At 38.1% G+C, this 15968-nt stretch overlaps 1 protein-coding gene across 2 annotated transcripts in view; it reads left to right on the plus strand.

The window, feature by feature from the left end:
• The first annotated feature begins 13394 nt into the window (after positions 1 to 13394).
• The window catches only part of KCNH8 (potassium voltage-gated channel subfamily H member 8), a 186787-nt gene continuing 184213 nt past the window's right edge, over positions 13395 to 15968 (plus strand). For both annotated transcript variants that reach the window (XM_086741568.1, XM_086741569.1), the window contains exon 1: positions 13395 to 13470. In XM_086741568.1, the coding sequence (XP_086597694.1) occupies positions 13395 to 13470 (76 nt within the window). The remainder of the gene's footprint in view (positions 13471 to 15968) is intronic.

The raw sequence follows: 15968 nt of genomic DNA on the forward strand, positions 1-15968 counted from the left end.
TGCACTTACTTACCTTAGCACATGAGTTGTACTCAGAATAACTGCAACAGCCATATATATATATCACTGTATTGAAGTGTTTGGGCCAAAATATGCATAGATGAGCTGTTTCCTGCAGTTCAAACTGTAGTCAGTGAAATATTAATTTGAATAAATTTATGCTAGTTACAAGATTCATAGTACCATATTGCCCAATTAAGCTGTGGAAATGGAGACACAGCTAGCTGTGAAATTAATTTTCAGCCTTTTGTACCACACTTCCATAATCTAAAAGTATATGAAAGTTGTAGTGGATATCAATCAGCAGGTCATTAGCTTGTATTTTCACTTGAGGAAACAGCTTGACCAAATTAATATGTCACAAAACTTTATCTTTACAAGTTAATTCTTTCCAGAATTGTTCACGTGCTCTTTTATTCTCATTGAAAATGCTGCATGTGCTACTCACAGTAAGGCTGCTCTTTTAGTAACATTATTATATTGGAGAATAAGGACCCAGATCACATAAAATTTGGGGACCAGGCTTCCAAAGTGTTTAAGATCTGACTGCATCCTCCTCCAGCTGTTGCTGCTGGATGGCTAAAGAGATTACTGCCCCTAACCACTCATCCCTGCTATTCTCCGAATTCTTCAGAGTTGCCCTGAAATGTGCTCCCAGGAGCAGCCCTCCTTGCTTATCGTTGTCAAAATGAGCTGGATAAGTAAAGATTAAAGAATGATTATATGGGGGAATTGGGGAGATATTAAAATCGAGGAGAAGAAGAATGAGGAGCCTGACAGCTGTAAATAATTTACCTCATGCATAGGGGAGGAGAAAGGGAGAACACCTTCTCATGCATCCACTGCAATTTACAGAAAAAAAAAACTGAGGTGACACCCAGGAGGGAAAATTGCACAAGATAATTAAATATTTCTGAAAATCCTGTATCTTTCATATCTTCCTCTTTAAGCACCTAAAAACCTGTGTAAATTTGATCTTTAGCTGTTAGCACTTGAACTCAATGTTTTACCTGAACTTAATTGAAGTTTCAACAGGCTGAAGCTGATCTTTGCTCTTTATTTTAGTCAATAAACAGTGATATAGGGAAAGCGAGGAATCAAAATCCATCTAGTAATTCTTTCCTATTAGTAATGAAATTCTTTATTAAAGGTACAAATAGTCAAAAGATTAGCAAAAAGAAACTGCAAAAATAATTTAATTACTTCTTCATAGTAAGAAAATAAGAACATAGTACTTAAGTTGAAATGTCATGGTGGTCTCTGTTCTGGTTTAACGGAAGTTAAAGTGCAATTTTATGTTTTGTGCTATTTTAGGTAGGATAAGAGGCCCAGAAATCAAAGGTGTTAGAATAGCTTTGTTACCATGTGAATTTGAATGAGGTTGGACTTTCCAGATAAGGACATCAATATTTAGCAGCTGTGACAAATATAGAGTATTTATATCAGAGTCTGGAAGTGTACTCAAATATGCAAATATCTAAAACTTGGAAGACAGTGTTTCTAAATTGTATGTTTATGAACAACAACAGGGTTAGTCAAAACTTTTATTAAAATAAACCTGTCTGAGAATCACAGTATCAATCCATGTCATTAACTTTGCCAAGTTGTCTTGCCAAAGAGGATAGAATTAATTCTGTAGACAGTTAGGAAGTTGTGAATGACTATCTAAACTTTGAGGAAAACATGGAGGCATACAGAAGTAAAGGAAAAACATAGCTGGAATGAGGGGAGAAGGAAACATGACTTCTTTCTGAAGCTCTTCAGATAAGTAACTAGTTGGTCACAAGTGGGTACTCTGTTGGCTCCAACAATTGTTGCTCTGCCCCTGTCTTGGAGACTTTATTGGGTAAATAAAGTATCTTTCACTCTTAAGCCATGTCGAACATAGGTGAGCTCTTTTGTTTTATCCTGACACTGCAGAGTCTATTTTGTCTCAGGCTCACATGGAAAAGCTAGGCAGGTGGAGATGTAAAGGGAATTGTGAAGATGATAATTTGGAGAACAAGATCTCACACTGATGGAACTGTGACTCTTGGGAGTGCGTGATTGATGGTTGCTTATTGGGTCTTGTGCTTCCACTGAGGAAATAAGCTTCACAATGTGGCTTAAAAGTAGGTGATAGAATAAGCTGTTTCAACCCTCATTTTACTTATCTAATAACTGACTTTGGCCTGTTGATTCCCAAATGCTCGCTTTTCTTGTTTACCAGATTTTGTATCAGTACAATCCTTGGACTTTTTCAGCAGGCATTTCATGGACTAAGCACTCATTTTTTTTTTGTTACAGTAACTCCTTTTTTTTCTTCTGAGATAAACCTCTGAGATCCTAGGTTCTGCAACAGTTATGATCACATGTCAGTTCTTTACAAATTGTCCAAGTGTTCATCCTCCATGCATTTTATCATAAAGTATAAACTACAAATTATACAGTTTGAATGTAAAAGAGAAAACAACAAAGTGCTTCTTTCAACTGCTAAAATAATATAACAAATTAAAACTCTTTTAAATGTCAGAACAAAACTGCTCTGAGTGATTCTTCTTTGTCCAATGCAGTAAATTCTCTAATGTTCTAGCTATAAAAATCTCTTTCCAACCACTTACAAAGCATAGATAGTATCTGTTTGTTAATCTGTCTAGCAAATACCTGACCACAATTTCTAATGAGAAAACAGCTGTTTGGATTACAGGAATCTAAAAGTTTGTTTGGAAAATACATTTTAGTAATATTAAATTTGCTGAAAGGAATTGTAAGCTAATACTGTTCAGATAAAATACACATCATAAACTGCACCTACATGTTTACATGTATCTTTGGCTTCCAACAAAGCAGCTGAGAGATGTAGAAATTTGCAATACCTAGACCTTAATTGTGAATGTTCCTCTTCTTCTGACAGATGATCAGATATTTGGGATATATCTAAATATCTGCTCATCATGTTAATATATTTGTTAGTTCACTTGAGTAAAGTTGTGATCCTTAGGTGTGTAAGGGTTTTGCCTGCTGTTTCCTATGGATAACCTGGTAGGCCAACTTCACTAGAAAAATGGTTCTGAAGTGGGGGGGGGGGGGGGGATGAATTCTCTTCAAGTCTTGGATTTCAAGCTGCATATTTCAGCTCACCTTGGATTTGGTCCCACTTGGTCCCACTGTATTGCTAAAGATAGAATGATTCTCACCTCTGTTGTTTGTCATTGGATCAAATATACGAAGGTGATCATAGGTTTCTGTCACTTAGTATGAAACAAATTAAGATTTAGGCTGAAACAATCTGAACAGGTTTCTAGTCCAAGCAGAATAATAATATGATAGTTCCTGGAAAATAAACGTGTTTCAGAAGAACACAGAACATATTTTCCATGGCTAGAAAACCTCCAAAACATGCTTATAAAGTGCCTGTAGGTTTTAGTGTGCTCATTTATTATGAGGCTGGAAGAAGCTGTGAGTCTTTTCAGGACAATGTCTGCATTAACTATGTTTTAATGCTGTAATTTCAGCTCTTCATGGAACAAAAAGTGCTGACACAAATTCTATACCAAGTCCTAAACTGCACTGTAACAGCAAATGCCATCCTAGATAAAAGATTAGTCTTGAAATTTGTACCAAGAATACGCCAAGTAGTATATGCAAAAAGGCTCAGGATATTAACTTAACCTGACTAGGGAGTAGATTATACTATAAATAGGACTCTGAAACTGCATCTACTGCAAGGCTGGTCATTTCCTACAAAATCCATTGCATGTATGTTTGCCCTAATCCTGTAATGTGATCCTCAGTATAATCCTTACACCTAGCTGTTATACTAATTTTGCTCTGCACAGAGAGCTGTACATACATAAGTCTTTACTTGCTTGGATCCACCACAGGATCAGAGCAAAGGCCCTGCTTATAGATGATACATATAGAAGTGTATATAGGATTTTACGCAGAAGGTAACCTAAGAGAGGATTGACATACCTGAAATCCCCAGCTCTTGGAAATACTGAAAACAATTGAGAAATGTCAAAATCAGAATAAAAACAAGGATTCTCCACGTTCAAAGTGTCTTGTGTACTAGCACGACCTATTTTGGAGTTGACTGGAGTTCAAGATTGATTTCTTCAGCCAAAGTCCAAAACTAACCTTTTGTTTCAGCTCTGTTGGGGGTTACCTGACAGAAGAGCACACAAAAGCAAAATGGATATGATTCCAGTATAACTCACCTTAATCCTGAATTCCATAATCTTGCAGTTGTTTCAGTTACAGGCAAAAATACCTGGTTGGATTTGTTGGGGGTTTTTTTGTGTGTTTTTTTTTTGTTTTGTTTTGGGGGTTTTTTGGGTTTTTTTTGGGGGGGGCCTCTGCATGACTAAGCATTGCCTGAATCTCCTGCTATTCACTCTTAGACTTAGTGTGCTGCCCACTCTTCTCTCTCTAGATATCATCTCCTCCTACTTAGATGCCTTTTGTCTGATGTCACGTATGTTGCACCACAGATTTAGTCTAGAGCTTATTCCTCTGTCAACACTGTAACTTTCACCTGTTGTATATTTCCTTCTAAGTTTCCTTCTCTATTGTCCTGCTTGGGATTTCTCTGCCAATAATGCCTTATTCTTTGACTGTATATTTTTTTTTCCTCCAAACTAACAATGGCACGTCTTTCTGTAGTGTTCTATCTCTATCCCTTTGCAGTGCCTTTCTTCACAAACGTATAACTCAAAGTGTACATTCAGTGAAGACATACGTTTAAAAAAACCCTTTCCAATATAAAAGTAAGATGTATGTTTTTCTAACAAGAATGAAAACAGAGGTAGTTCCTTTGATTTATTTGTAAAGACATATAGTATCTTCTAGGTAAAATAAACCCATGACGTATGACTGCTGAGTGTCTTTACTAGGTCTTATGTTTAAATGGCCTCATGAGAAGAAGAACAAATGAAACTCTTATTAAGACGAGACAGAAGTTGATGAGTTGGAGAAGATTAAAAAGCAGATCAATCAGTATTAAGGCTGATCTGTTATACTCTTGATGGATCAGGTTACTGTCTTGTTCCTTAATTACTTACAGTTTATCTGTTTGTCTTCTGAAGAATGTCTAACGTAGAAATACAGTTTACTGCACATTAAAATGTTTTTATTTTAAACTAACATTAAATTTATTTAAGTGGGAAGAAAAATATGGTGTTCATTGGTATAACAGAAAAGTCATATAACCTGAGCTGTAGTTAACAAAAGTTTTATCTAAAAGCTGTGGAAAATGGTTCGTGTTGTTTTTCCCGTCTTTCAGAAAGGACTCAGGTTCCTGAATAAAGAATGGCAACAGTAATATCTGCTAAAAGGATGGAAAATAAATACCAGACTGTGCTTGAAAACTGCAAAGAGGGGGAAGGGGAACAACCAATGCCTGTGTTTTCAGTAGAGGTGGCAAATAACTCACAGCTAACTCTTGGCAAAAATATTTGATCTTGGTGAGGGTGTAGTTCTACTAAAAAATTGTCTTTTTTTTTTTTAAGTGCGTTAACACTTCATGGACAGGTATCTTTGAATTATAGTAATAATTCTTTCTATAACACTTTATGGAATTTTAAAGTCACTACTTGTGACATTTTAATGATACATACTTTTTGATCTCTGATCATTGTATTTACAGTCTTCTATAGCAAAAATTAAAGACCTCAGGATACCTTTTAAAGTATGTGTCCATTAAGGTCACATACAATGTATATTGAGTTACATTTGACCTGCCGTGACTATTAATCCTGAACTCTCACTGTGTAAAACAACGCTAAAAGTACTGAAGTTCACAAATATAGTCTAGTTCTTGTTTAGACATTATGAAAGATGCCACGAAATACATCGAATATAACTATATAATGGACAGAAACCTAGATTTATTTTTTTTTTCCCCCTGTTGGGAGCTTCCTAAACTAAAACTTACTATGTGGCTTCAAATATCACTGTTGACTTCAGTAAAGCTCACTAATTGTAGCTTTGAGAATATGATCTTTTTACTGTTCACTTCACACTCAAAACAAGATATATAACTGAGTGGTATCCATATTTGCCATAAAAAAAAACTTAAACATATAAGAACTTGGACCTATGTCTCTCTAGTAGGACATTTTTGTAAAAAAAAAAACAAACCTGTATGTCAGATCTAATTTATGTATTCACTTTAAATGTCTATTAAAAATACATTCATCATTGTAGCAATAATTTCTGTGCGATTATGATATGAAGTTATATAAATACTTGTACATTACAAGCATGGAACTCCTGAATGCTGTCTAACAAGTTTTAGCTATTAATTTTACATTTTAATATGAGATTTTTCACTTATTAAAATGCAATAAAATCCAAGAGAGCAGAAGGAATAAAAACCAGTAATGCTACCCAGTCTTTTAAATAATTATTCCTCTGTCAAAGCAGTTGCACTGGAAACAAAATTGAAGAAGTCATCTAGTGAAATACTAGTCTCTGCCTTTTGAGTTTTCTGTGTCTTGGTAGTCTTTTGTGACTTATAGTGATTTATAGAAAACAACATTGCTGTCATTTATTGCTGTCTTGTCACTTCATGGATGGCCACAAAAATCTTAATTTGAATTAGAACCACAACACTGCTAGGGACCAGCATAGCTGTATTGCTTATTACTTTTACCATTAGCTGTATTTTTACAAGTCAGAAACACTATTAAAGTAAAAACAGCTTGTCTCATCCTGCCCTTTATTGCACTGGTGTAAATCGTGAAGAATAGTACTGAAACATGTGAGTTATTTTAATGTTGTTGAGGAAGCTTAAGCCCTATGTAATTTGTGTTCTGAAAACATCGAGTAGGTCACAGAAGAAATTATTTCCACTTATCTATTTTTAAGTTATTAAACTAGATGTACTTACGAAGGAATTTGTGCTGTCTTCTGAGTTGTATTTTAATAATGATTTTTAGAAAGTGATTATGAAATTTAGATGCTTATTTCCCAGTGTTCAGGGGATATCTGTGTGGAAGCATGGCAGCATGATTTCTAAGTAACTTCTGTGCATCTGTAGGAGAAATGACTTCTTATACCTGCACGTAGAAAGATCGTGCTTAAGGGCAAATCCCGTATCTAGAGCTATGCTTGTGATTACTGTCTTTATTCAAATCATCTTACTATGGCTTCTATACAAACAGTATCACTCCTTACACTTTTAGGCTGAATTTTCCTTTGCTTTTGCTGAGCGCAGTCTCACCTTACAAATAATTCTGGTTTAGTACTCTTTGAATTCAAGTAGATAAAAGATAATGGATTATTTTTATAATGAAATAGTTTTAAACTGCAAATCATAAATAAATGAAGTTGTGATATCACTATAAAGAATATTCAAAACAGCTACATTTGTATTCATGTGAAAGGATTAGAAACAAAAATAATAATCATCATTAACAGGGGAACTAAAACAGTAACATTGTTTTGAGCTTGTAGAGTAATCTATAAGGTTCTTTAACATCAACATTACCTTCAATGCCACAGTGAGGTAAACAGGCATGTGACATCTTTCATGTGCAGGAAATGTACAAATAAACTATTACAGTGCTCCAGTCTCTTCTAAATCCAACTTTCTCTCTATTTTCTTACATAGATTTTGAGAATAAAACTTCCCCATTTAGTTGACCATAGGTTTCATCTTCGTCTCCAGAAGTGCAGTGTGATGATTTTTTTTGTGTGTGTGTGGATTTGGGCTTAGTTTGGTGGGGTCAGTTTTGTTTGTTTGTTCCGGTTTTGTTTTGTTTTCTGACGGAAACCAAACTTTAGTCAAACTTACATATTGCTTATTCAGCTTTGGTTGCTTATTCTGTGCATAGAGGTATGTTTCTCCTTTTAAGCAACAGTGATTATTTTTTCCCACATGATGGTGCTCAATTAATGGTAGAACAATCAATGTCTTATTAATTCCTTGTTGTTTGAAATGTGATTCCATAGCTTTCTGGACACTAGTCAAACATCTCTTGAATGACAACCGCTAGCTTTATCAGCTGTTTTTGTGAAATTTGGTTGTTACACAAACAGTAACAAATCCTAAGAGTACTTAAAGATGAGAACTATGTTCCTGCTTTTATGGACAGAAAAATGGGGACAGAAACAGAAATTTTATGATGTTATTAATTTTGAGATCTGATATAGTCTATTCACCCTTGACTCGTTTTTAGTTTGACAAGATTATCTTTGGGTCTTAATTCACCTTCTACAGAAGACAAGACGCTGAATATGCTCTTTATGCAAATCTGATGCACACTTCAGACCTGGGTATGTGAATGTATGATGAGCTTTCTAACTATATAAAGAGCAAATCGAGATGGTATAGACCATAATCATTCTATGTAGTTGAACAATATGAATAATCAAATTATTTGTTATTATGTGTATCATTTTGTATGTATTTTAAAAGAAATTAAAACCCCATAAATTGCAGCCTAATATGCTGGTGACATCAGTACAACTAGAATCTTTTGAATCTACCACATTGATTTTTCAGTACATCAGTGAATGGCATACCTGTGGACATCGGTAAGTTTGCAACTTTTATTTACACCAGCACAAAAAGGAAATGAGGCTTTTGACAAAAATGTTTCGTAGGTATTTGTCAGCAGCAGAGGAGAAGTGAGGTTTGACTGTTCCAAGTACCATCATATACAGATTCTTCTGCTTTCCTACCCTGTACTTCACTTGTTTTACCTTTTCCTCCTCAAATTGTCCTTGATCCAGTCCTGTATTTTCCCCGTGTCATTCCATTTAGCTAGCTAGTTTTAGTTTCCTTTCTCACTTTTCGTCCTGGTGTTTTGCCCCATTGTTTCAGAGCTGCTCTACATCTCCTGCTTCTCATCTTATAGCTCGTTCCCATTGAGTCTAATGCAGCTGGGATATGTTTCCTAATGATCTTTTTGGTTTTTGCTTCTCTTGACTTCTACTTTCTGGCTAGTGCCCTACATGTTTCCAGGTTCCTCTCAGAGCTCCAGCTTTCCTTACTCCAGTATCTACTTCCTGTTTGCCCTCACCCACTTCATCCTAACTTCTAATCATGTCCCACGCTCATTTTGTAGTATGACTTCTCCTTTACATGATGTTTCAGCATGATGCTGCTTTATTTGCTGAGATTTCTGAACCTATACTTTTACTTCTCTCTAGAATCTTGAAAATAACTGATTTTTTTTTAATTTTTTTTTTTTTAGCTGAAATGTTTGAGATATGTTCTGTTTGAAGCAGATTGCCATGTTTGGCAAAATTTTATACATAAGAAAACATGGTCTTATAGTAGGAATTGCTGGCCAATGTGTAATTACATGTAGGTCTCTGTAACCCACATAATATATAAGCAGCACTGGCTGGGCCAGACCAGGAGTTTGTCTAACTCACTGTAATTTCTACACTGTGACTAGCAGCAGATAGTAGGGGAAGAGCATAGTAACGAGATGAGTATTATAACCCTTTTTCTTGCAAGCTTTCCCAGTCTATAGCAACTTAGTCACCTCCTAAGCCAGAGGTGTTGTCTTTATACTCAAACTTTGAGCCAGACTGTCCCTTGCTTGTAGAGCTCCAACTATGCAACTTTATTCTTGAAAAGTTCTGTTATTGGTTTATGCAAAACAAAAGAAAGGGCCTAGCATTTCTTTAAGCACAATGAGCATTTATTAGGATAATACTCTTAACACACACTACTTCAGACTAAATGAGCCTGTTTGAGGCAGATGAAAAGCAGGCTGCCATTCTTTGCCCTTTCCTAGTACATTCAGACTTTCATAATTCCCCTTTTTCCATTGAATGCCCAGGTTAACAAATAAATAAGTGGGTGGCAATTTCAAGCACAAAAGTAACCTGCAGGCTGTCCTTTCTGATTGTTAATTTGATTTCCCCTAACTGTTTTCATTTGCATAATTGTAGCAGGTAAGTTGAGGTCAAGTGTTTATACCAGGGAAGTAATAAACAGCTCCTAACTTATTGTGTTATGAGGGAATTCGTGGTACTGTGGAATATTAATCAAGAAACTTGGAAAATGTGCTTTCAGTTAAATTATAAATGAAGAAAAGGAGGTGTGCAATTATGACCAAAAATGCTAGAATATGCTGCTCCTTGCATATGTTCTGTACAAAATTCTCTGCCTATGCCCTCATTTCTGGGTAACTAGCAATATCTAAAAAGATCATACAGTGTCTCAAAATATAATGTGCTAGGTTGAATGCCCAAGTAGCTGTGGATAAGTGGGAGGAAATGTATGGCTGAGATCATATTTTACATACTGTTGAGTAATTTGAAGCAACAAACCTTATTTTCTTAAATCGTACTTTTGGTCTAAGTTGTAAGCCCCTGACTAAATTTCATTTGCAATGTAGATGCTAATGGCAACCTGAAGTGTAGCAGCAGTGCTATTAGTCCCCAGTCTCTCAGCTCTGGCACTGTCTTGCTATAATTTTTTAATATTTTTAATTCAGCAAAATGTTCTGTAGTAAACAGAGGGATAAGGGGAGTGGGCTATTTACATAGAATGAATACGGATTTATAAACAAGAAAAAACCCCGAAGTTAGATTTCAACTGTTGTTTATCTGTTCTTGCCAGTAAAAAAATACGTAATCTTTTAAAGACACTGTCTAGGTATGCTAGATACTCAAATTCAAAATTAATATAGAATTAAAAGCTGACTTCCTGAAAGAAGGTAAAAATAATCTGAGTTTGTATTTTACCTTTTCTTAAACATTAAAAAAAAAGGAGGAAAGAGAAAAGAAGAAAAAGAAAAACAAATCACAACTTCAGAATAATCAGAGTCCCTAGTTTATATTTTGCTAAAATGTTAAGAAATAACTTTCCAGGACTTGACTACAAACTTCCAGCTGCTCCTTTACTTCCCTTTAAAATACTCTCAGGTATTCTGTTTCTGCCTTCCTGAACTTCTTGTTCTCAGTTCACTGAAATTTCAACCTGCTGAATTTGTCTGCTTTGAACTACTCCAGACTTAATGTTTCAGTGTTCTGCAACTAAGTCTCTGAAGTTAAGTACCAGTCTGTATTAAGGAGGGTTACTCTTTTTAGTAAAAGGTTGTAGAATATGCCAAATTAAAGTGCAAAGTAGGATGCTACACTTTAATTTCTCTTCTTATGTAGTTTGAAGCTTTTTGTTGCATGTATCATTTTTGTAAAATGTCTCATTATTATGCATCAGAAAAATTTGGGTGGTTGTTTTGTGGTATGTGGAACACAAAAGTAAGCTTTTTTTTTAAAAGCTTGATATTTGACAATTGTTCATAGTACATTGCCATTGTCATAACTAATTTATAACAATATGCCATGATTTGTATTTGTAAAACACAAAACCCTTCCTCTTTCCTGAAGTTCTTACAGTTGAAGAGGCCTTCAGTATGTTCATCTTATAAACAATTTGGTATTATCCCCTCCCTCTTGTGCATCTCCAGGACTTCACTGTCAGTAGAGCTTTCACTGCTGTTGCCATCACCTTCTTGGACTTTGTATTGTGTGTTAGGAGGTACAGTATTAGCCACTTATGGGCTGACAGAGACATTAGATGGCAATTCATCTCCTCTGGAAAATAGTAGCATTTTTTCCCCTTTTTATGATGATTTTTGGTGAGTCAAAATTGAGAAATACATTTCTATCTTTAAATGTATACACAGGTTACTGCCTCCTGACTGCCTGTGGTAGGATTGAGAATATATTCTCATTCTCCTTCACTCTGTCCCTACTTAAATGGTGTTTGGGCCAGGTCATGGAAAAGAATGCAAGCTGAAACAAAACCACACTGCACAGGCTGCAACATGTGCAAGTCCCTTGACAGATTTCAAAACTTCAACTTTACCTTATTAATCTCTATTTCTGAGCACTTTGACAGAAGTGAAAATCTAATCGTGCTCTTCTGGATTTTGCAAGTGTTGGAACAAGATTTTTTTTTTTTATTTTTATTTTGTCAGTAGGTACATGTTGTAGCATCAAACCTTACTACAAGTGTGATACTGCCAGTGAGACTAAATGGAAAGCTGTAAAGAGAAATTAATTTTTAGGTTCTGCTTATATTGAACTGGAAGATGTGAGAATAGATTTGAAAAAGAAAACGAAGAATTTCTGGCATTCAGTATTAACAATTGTACATTTTTAAGGACAAGAGTAGTGATTCCCAATGAAGGTGAAAGCCTGCCATGAATTTGAAGTTTAAGAAACTGATAGTACTGTGAGATCTTGGAGACCTCCAAAGTAATAGTGACTGTAAGGAAGTCTCCCTTTTCACATCTCACTTCTGAAAACTGAGCTGGCAGCTCTATATCAACTATTTTGTGCAGGGTTCCCATACAAGGAGAATTGGACAGATTCATGATCTCAGTGAAGTACTGCTGTGTTCTTCAGAGCCAAGGTGAGGTTACTGTAGGTCGACTTTATATTGTGCTATAAAAACCTATGCATCAGCATTTTCTGAGGTTTTGGGTTTGGGTTTTACTTCCTTTTAATTATCTGTTGTAAAGAAATACCCCTTTTGTGCCTCCCAGAGACTTTCTTTATACTGCTTAACCTGAAAAGTGGGAATCAAAATCCTCTGTCCATCTGGATAGAGGAGAGAAAGGGAGAGGTGCAAATAAATGGGAATAACAAGAAAGAAAAATAGTGATACTGTAAAATAGTAAGAGACCAACAGGGTTTCCCTCCATAATGCACAGTAGCTTTGCAGATTAGGGACTGTACTCGACATACAAATAACTCCTGAGACCACACACCTGATGGAGCATTCTTCATGTTCTAGTCTTGCTCTCCATTGACCATCCTACAGGGGCCCTTGCTATCTGTGTCAATAGTGTTCCTTCTTTCGGCAAAGTAAGATCCCAAGCTTTACCCTGCAATATCGTTACTCACAAAACAGGGTGCGTGTGAGCCAGTATGCCTCAAACCTGGGAAACTTCCCATGTGCCGGAGCTGGACGGGTCAGGCCGGAATGGGGGACGGAGGGGGGCTCCTGTGCTGCTCCCGCCCCGCTCCAGCCACAGGTAGATGAAGCTTGCTCTTCTCCACCTCCCAGCCGCTCTCTGCCGGCCCCTCCCTCCCCCTTTTCCTTCGCGGGAGGCGAGGGGAGGGGGGCTCCACACCTCTGGGCGGGGGGTCCGCACCTGTGCGCGGCGCCCCGCGGCCGCCCCGCCCGGCAGCCAGCAGCGGGGGGGCGGGGCGGGGGGGCGCTCTGCGGTAGCGGGGCTGACGAGAGGGGGCTCCCGGCGCCGGAGGCGGCGCGGCGGCATCCCCATCCTCCCTTCTCCTCCTCCTCTCCAGCCTTCCCTCCCTCCCTTTCTCCCTCCCTCCGCCTCCTCCCTCCCTTCCCCCGGGCGCCCTCTGCACTTTCTTCTCGAACCACCCTCGCAGGCAAACTTTGATGGGGAACCTCGCACCGCGCTGGAAAAATGCCGGTGATGAAGGGATTACTGGCACCCCAAAACACCTTCCTCGACACCATCGCCACCCGGTTTGACGGCACACGTGAGTCCGGGCTGGGGCAGCGGGCGTCGGCTCCGGGCGCCCAGGGAAGGGGATGCCCGGGGGACTCTGTGCATCCGATGGGAGCCTCCTCTTCCCTCCCTCCCGCCCTCCGGGGACGTTTCCTTGGAACCAGAAGCCGGCGATGAGGAGGGGGAGGCGAGGTTGCTCCCAGCCTCTCCCGCCTGGCTTCTCCACAGCTTTGCAGGTGAGGAGGGGAGGGTGCTGGGTACCCTCTCCTCCCAACCCCCTGCGCGGAGGCTGTGGGAAAGCCGGATCCAGGGCGAGCTGGGCTGCCGGTGGAGCCAGGATCTCTGCAGGAAAGTTGTACGCTGGGCTGGGGCTGGAGCTTTTCTTCCCGCCCCGCGCCCCCAGCAGCCGAGAGAAGACTGCGAGGGAAAGGCAGGCTTCAGAGCCTGGGCAGGGCTTTGGCCGGAGATTTGGGGATTTTTTTTTAAATTTTTTTTTCTTTATTACCCCCAGCCTCGCTATTAAATCTCCCTAAAAGCTGAATTCCGGTAAATCGGGCTCAGCAGGGGCAGCAAGCTGTTGCAGGATGTTAGAGGAGGGAGGGAGGAAGGAAGGGTCCTTCGGCGGCAGCGTGGCTCTGGCCGCGACGTCCGGCTGCAGCACCATGGACGGGGCCCAGCACCGTGGACGGGGCCCGGCCCCCGCCGGGGCTCCCCGCCGCTCCCCTGACAAGGCGCTGCCTTCACCCGCCGAGCTACCTCCCGTGCGGAAAGTTGGCTTGCTCCCCTACGGCTGAGGGTGAGGAATTGCCCGTAGCTGGAGTTTTGTTTCTTCTTTAAGGGGGCTCGTGCACGTTAAAGAAAAGTAGCGGAGGCAGAGAGCAGATTTCTGCCAAAATGAACTCCCTTCCCTTAAAAAAAAAAAAATCTAGACATCCAAAGTGGAGGAAAAACAAACTCAGATTTGAGTCGCTGTTAACTGTTTCTCAACTGAAAACATTGCAATTTAATGGTTTGCTATCTTCTTGAATATGTATCTATTGGCATTTTCTCAATGATTGTTAGTGTGTGATTAAGACAGCTGATCTGTGATTACTGAATCAATAAGTTGTAAAATGTCAAGAAAATTATATGGACACTGAGATCAATTTCAGAGAAGCGCAGAACTGCATTATAACTGCCCTGCTAGTCTGAGGATACATAGCTAATTATGATTCAGGACCGTATGTAATTGATACTTCATTATAAAGCGATCCCTCTTAAGACTACTTAAATGTACCTTTAAACTCCTTCAACTACAGAAATCAAAGCCCTTTTCCTCTATCCTCCTCCCTTTTATTTCTGTCAAGCATATGGGTATTATTTACTGCATATTGAAACGTGAAGCTCTAATAGGAGTTTTGTTGCTGATACTGTCATTTGCCGGAAAAGCTGTTCTTCCTTGTTTTGTGCTCAGGACCCTCCCCCTTTACAATGGCTTCCTTCCAAAGGATGGAGCACACAGCCTGCAAGCTGTACACACAAACATTTCACGAATTCTATGTTGTTCTTCAAAGATCCAATTTAACAAGCAACATTAGTGATGACATGCAGGTCTTTTGTTAACTAAACACCAGAAAAATGTCTAATCTCTATGTTCTCAGTGACACCAACAAGCAATGTGGTAGAAAGTTTATTTCTTAGTTGAATTCTATGGACAAATGTAGCTACTTTTAAAAAGTAATAATTCTAGTAACTTTCATGGAGTCAGTTGGGCCAATCTTGTCTTAAACAAAAAAAAAAAAAAACGGATCTAGCTGGCTTACTATGAAATCTAACAATTAATCTACTTTTTTCCTGGAATGTAATTGAAAAAGAATGTAATTAGGTATTTAAGTTCCTCAAGAAAATACAGCACATTATATTTTGTTACAGGCAGTGATTTTTTTCTTTTTAGATAGTATTTCAGAATTTAGCTTTAATATTAAATAGGCCTAATCTAGAAGTCATCATTGTGTGATTATCAGCATATGAAATATTCCCACAAGTTCACAAGGAAGACTTTTTTTTTTTATGAGCTACGCAGTCTTACATCTAATAAACCTAACAGAAATTTTGGAGGATGATACTGTTCTGTGGAACACTGGTAACATAACATGTCTCTTAATTTACAGAAAAACATAATATATCTTCTAGACTGTTAGAGTAAAATGATGAATCAAATAAACACTTGTCTGATACAAAGTTTTATCTACCAATCCACATCATAGCTTAATTTAAAATCTTCAGAAATAGTTCATCTCCTTTGTGAGTTGGATACAATATGGGTTTTTTTCCTTTAAAAATGCTAGATTTAAATATATAAATATCCATGAACTGACTTTTTTTTTTTCCAAGTAAAGAAATGGAATTTTGCAAAATCTGCATACATATCTGAGCATCCACTAGAAACATTAAAACAAATTTTATTTTTAAGTTGTCTAGGTGGTATTACTGAGGTTGTTCAAGTGGCTAAAGCTAGAAGTAATACTGACGGCTAATCCTTGCAGGAAT

This window comes from Chlamydotis macqueenii, chromosome 2 (assembly GCF_036417535.1).
Source record: "Chlamydotis macqueenii isolate bChlMac1 chromosome 2, bChlMac1.mat, whole genome shotgun sequence".
NCBI lineage: Eukaryota > Metazoa > Chordata > Aves > Otidiformes > Otididae > Chlamydotis > Chlamydotis macqueenii.